At 68.8% G+C, this 3971-nt stretch overlaps 1 protein-coding gene across 8 annotated transcripts in view; it reads right to left on the reverse strand.

The window, feature by feature from the left end:
- CAMK2B (calcium/calmodulin dependent protein kinase II beta) overlaps window positions 1-3881 on the reverse strand; it is a 57939-nt gene extending 54058 nt beyond the window's left edge. For 5 of the 8 annotated variants that reach the window (XM_039847065.1, XM_039847066.1, XM_039847069.1 and 2 more), the window contains exon 1: window positions 3660-3791. In XM_039847065.1, coding sequence (XP_039702999.1) covers window positions 3660-3724 — 65 coding nt within the window. In that variant the 5' untranslated portion in view covers window positions 3725-3791. Of the gene's footprint in view, window positions 1-3659 lie in introns of all 8 variants that reach the window. The other 3 variants (XM_039847070.1, XM_039847072.1, XM_039847071.1) reach the window with 1 other exon arrangement.
- Between the last annotated feature and the right edge of the window lie 90 nt (window positions 3882-3971).

Here is a 3971-nt window from a genome sequence, read left to right on the forward strand (position 1 = left end):
ACCTGCGTCAGTGGCCGTCACTGCAGAGCGGAGCGCTCGGGTAACCGAAACCCCGTTAACTGTGGCGCCCATCACCCGGCGAAACGATCTAGAGCCAGCGCGAGGTGTATTCTTAGCTCCCAGCAAAGTGGGTTACGGTGTAAAAATACTGTGCAATAGTAACTGAGCTGCCGTCACCTTCAGGAGCCCGCCGCTGCCTGGGCGCCCACAGTGCGGACGGGACTCCAGCCCAGCCCAGCGAGTGGGGCGGCACGGGCCAGCGGCCCGAAGCCCCGCCTTGGTGTGGAGCTGCCTTGCCTGCGGTGCCAGGTGCCAGGGGAAGACCAGGTGGGGGACAGGTGGGCAGGGAGAGGGCCCAGGCCTGGGACGTGCCCTCGCTGAGCAGCGGGAGGGACGAGCTGTGTGGCGGGGGACAGGCAGGGCTGCGGGTACGAGGAAGTGATCGCAGGGTGCTCCCCACCCAAGCCTCTTCCCCACCACCCGCTCCAGAGCACAGGGCTCACCCGCACCAGCCTCGGGCGACCCACCGTGCCTGCCTACCACCCGGCCGCCGGCGAGGATAGGCCTGCTCTCCACCAACTGACGCTGGATGGAGTCAAGGACATGCCAAGGTCACACATCTGGCCTCCGGAGGTTCATGGCAGCTGGGAGGGGCGGGAGCGCCGGGCCGGTTATGGGGCCCCCTCACCGCCTGCGCCCCCCACCACGTTGAACAGCAGTTCTGCGTCTATAACGTGCAGGGGCTTCAAGTGACGTACTTCTCACAGGTTGTCGGGGGCCTTGTGACCCAAGAGGAAGGGTCCATGAACCCCCAATCACACCCGAAACCTCAGGGCAGCTGCCTTCCTCTGTGGGGGCACCCACTTGTTAACAGAGGTGACCCCAGATATTGGGAGCCTCTTCCACCAACAAACGCTCGCCCACGTAAGCACAAGGAGGGGCCGGGGGGCGCGGGCATGCAGGACCCCGATGGCGCCCGCCTGCAGCGCGTGCCTCGTGGGGCTGGAGAGCGGAAAACCAAGAACCGCCCGCCTGTGATCGGGAGCATCACGGCAACCGCGCGACGTGCCAGAGCCGCCGCACGGGCACCCGCGCCACCCAGCTGTGTGCGGACTGCAGTTTCAGGGTGTTTACGTGACGTTAGAAGAAACACTGAGAACCCCGGAGGTCGGGGCGCACGCCTGCGCAGTTAGCCACGCCGGCTCACAGGGCACCCGCCACGTGCGCCACAGCAGCCCGGGGAAGATGCTGCTTCGCGTTGACCTGGGACGCGCTACTGCTCACAACTTAAAAAGCAACTTAAAGCCAAATAACAAAGGAGGAGTAATTCTCAAGTCCAGGCGGGAAAGACCCATGCGTTCACTTTGCAACTCGCAGAGGTTTCTCCGGTTTTAAAAATCTGCCCCAAGTAAAAAGCCCCAGGGGGCCCCACGGCTGCCTGTCTGCTGGGCCCAGGCCTCCGCCGCCCGCCCGGTGCTCTGCCCGTCTGGGGACCCCCAGCGCGAGGTGGCTCCTAACCAGGGCCTGGGCCAAGTCAGGCTCGTGTCCAGCAGCCCAGCCCAGCTGGACAGAGAAGAGCAGAACCCCAGAAAATAGTTCCTTTTGGCCCTCAGTCCCCACTGCTCAGGCCCCCGGGGACAGTGTCCAGCAGAGGCAGCACTTGGGGGGAGTAGTGAGGGACTGGGGCAGCTGGGGGCCAGTGGCCTGGCCCTTCCCAGGCAGGGAGCTCAGCGTCACCGGACTGGAGCCAGGGGCTGCAGCTTTAAATAAACTTGGACCGTCCACCTGGGCCAGGAAGCAGCGGCACTGGTCCTCAGGCAGGCCTGGCACTGTCAACAACCTGCTGCCGTGGCCATGTGGACCCCAGCCCTGGGCTGGGGCAGGGCCGAAGGCCAACTCCCCGCACTCACTCCTGCACTTGCCTGCGCCCCGCTCCCCGCCCTGACACCCCAGCAGGGCTGTGACGGCCCCCCCACCGGGGCCTTCACTCAGCCTGACACCTAGTGGGCTCCACAAAGGGGCACAGGCTGAGCTGAAGCCCTGCTCCCCTCCTCGCCACCTCTGCCTCCTCCAGGGCTCAGCTCCCTTCCCACTCGGGCTCACAGGAGTCCGGACGGCACTGCAGGGTCTGCCACCCCTTCCCTCCCGAGGGTGGCCCCAGGGACCTGGCTTTCCAGCGCCAGTGTGGGTGGCAGCAGTGCACCAGCTAACCAGCTGCCGTGGGAGTCAGAGGTGGGGGCCGGACCCAGAGGTTCACAGAAAAGGGGGGGTCAGGGACCTTCCGCCAGGAGACAGGTGCAGGCGCGGGAGGGGCGCACCCGGAGCCAGCCGCCCGAGACTGGGGGACAGTGGCTTCCTCCAGGCGGAGCACCCCGCCCCACCACCACCCTCCAGGGCACGCGGGGGACAGCTGACCCCCCTCTCTGCTCTCCGGGTCCACTCCCCTGGGGCCAGGCAACCAACTAACTCCCAGCCAACAGAAGGGGGCTCGTGGGTCCCCAGGGCCCACCTCATCCCGCCACCCCATCAGCCAGGGCCTGACCTGAATCCCCGCCCCTCCGCAGGCAGAGCTGAGAACCTGCACCCCCACACTCCTCCAAGCTCTGCACCCACAGTGATCAGCGATCAGCATCCCTCGCCAACACAAGGTACCAACACAGATGCGTTTTTAGAAAGAGAAAAATAGGACCTGCCACTGGACGTGGAAGAGGAGGCCTGGCCAGGACTGGGCCGGTGGAGCTCTCCAGCCAGGCAAGGTGCCTGCCCACGGGCACGACGCCCTGACCCACAGAGTGGACAGGCCAGGCCCTAAAGGAGCCCTGACCCGCCTCCGGGGCTGAGAGCCCAGGGGCACAGCCAGGGCCAGGGCCTCCACCACGCCTGTTGGCCAGCAGAGCCTGGGAGCCACCTGTTCCCAGGTGAGGCCCTACCTGAAACGAGCCATCAAAGGCCTTCCCCACCAGCGCCCTGAACAACTTCAAATTTCAGCCCCCATCCTGAAATCAGGAGGCATTAGGCTCCCCATTTACTCCCTCATCTCCAGCCCAGTGACCTGGCCCAGGCTCCCTGACCTCGGTCCCCAGCTCGCCCGACTCCTTTCCAGAAGGATCTGGGGAGCCCCCCCAACCCAGATTCCCCGGGGGAGCCTCGGCAGAGGCTGTTCCCACGCGGCCCGAGGCGCAGCGAGCACCCCCCTGCGCCCGGCGAGGACGGAGCCATCCCGCCGCCCCCGCGCCCGCTCGCTGGGTGGGGGTGGGGACAGCGCGGCCCGCGCCAGGGATGACCCTCGGCCGGCCGCCCCCTCTCCCGCACTCCAGGCCCCGCAGCCGCCCCTGTGCGCCCCTCCTCTCTGATCGCCCCCTCCTCCTCCCCGCCCTCCCCCCGCCAAATGCGTCATGTCTGCCGGGCGCTCGGGGGACACCTGCTGCCGCCCCCGCTGCGCCGAGCCCCGCGCCCCGAGTCGGAGCTTCCGGCCGGGCAGGGCGGCGCACGCCGAGGTCTGGTGGCCGGGCCTCGAGCGGGGGCCTCGCGGAGCTGTGCGCTCAGGGCCTGGGGCCGGAGGAGCCGGGGGCGCGCGGGGCCGCAGTGCGCCCGGGGCCGGCGGCGCGGAGGGTCCGGTCCCGGGGCTCCCGGCCGCCCGCACGCGCCGCGGCTCTTACTTGCCAATATCTTCGTAGAGCTGGTACTCGTCCGTGAAGCGAGTGCAGGTCACCGTGGTGGCCATGGTGGCGACGGGCGGGCTCGGCGTGCGCTCTGCTGCGCTCGGGCGGCGGCGACTCCGACTCCCGCTCGCGGGCACGGCGGCGTCACAGGCGCGGGCGCGGGCGACACCTCGGCTCGCGGCGCCGGGCGGGGGCCGGGCTGGGCTGCGAGCGCACGCGAGATCTGCGCGCTCCGTTCCCGCCAGGAGCGCGCCGCACACCTACGCGCGGGGAGCGCGGGAGCCGCTGTCACCGCGCCGCGCCCGCCCC

The sequence above is a fragment of the Pteropus medius genome, unplaced genomic scaffold (assembly GCF_902729225.1).
Source record: "Pteropus medius unplaced genomic scaffold, Ma_sr-lr_union100, whole genome shotgun sequence".
Lineage (NCBI taxonomy): Eukaryota > Metazoa > Chordata > Mammalia > Chiroptera > Pteropodidae > Pteropus > Pteropus medius.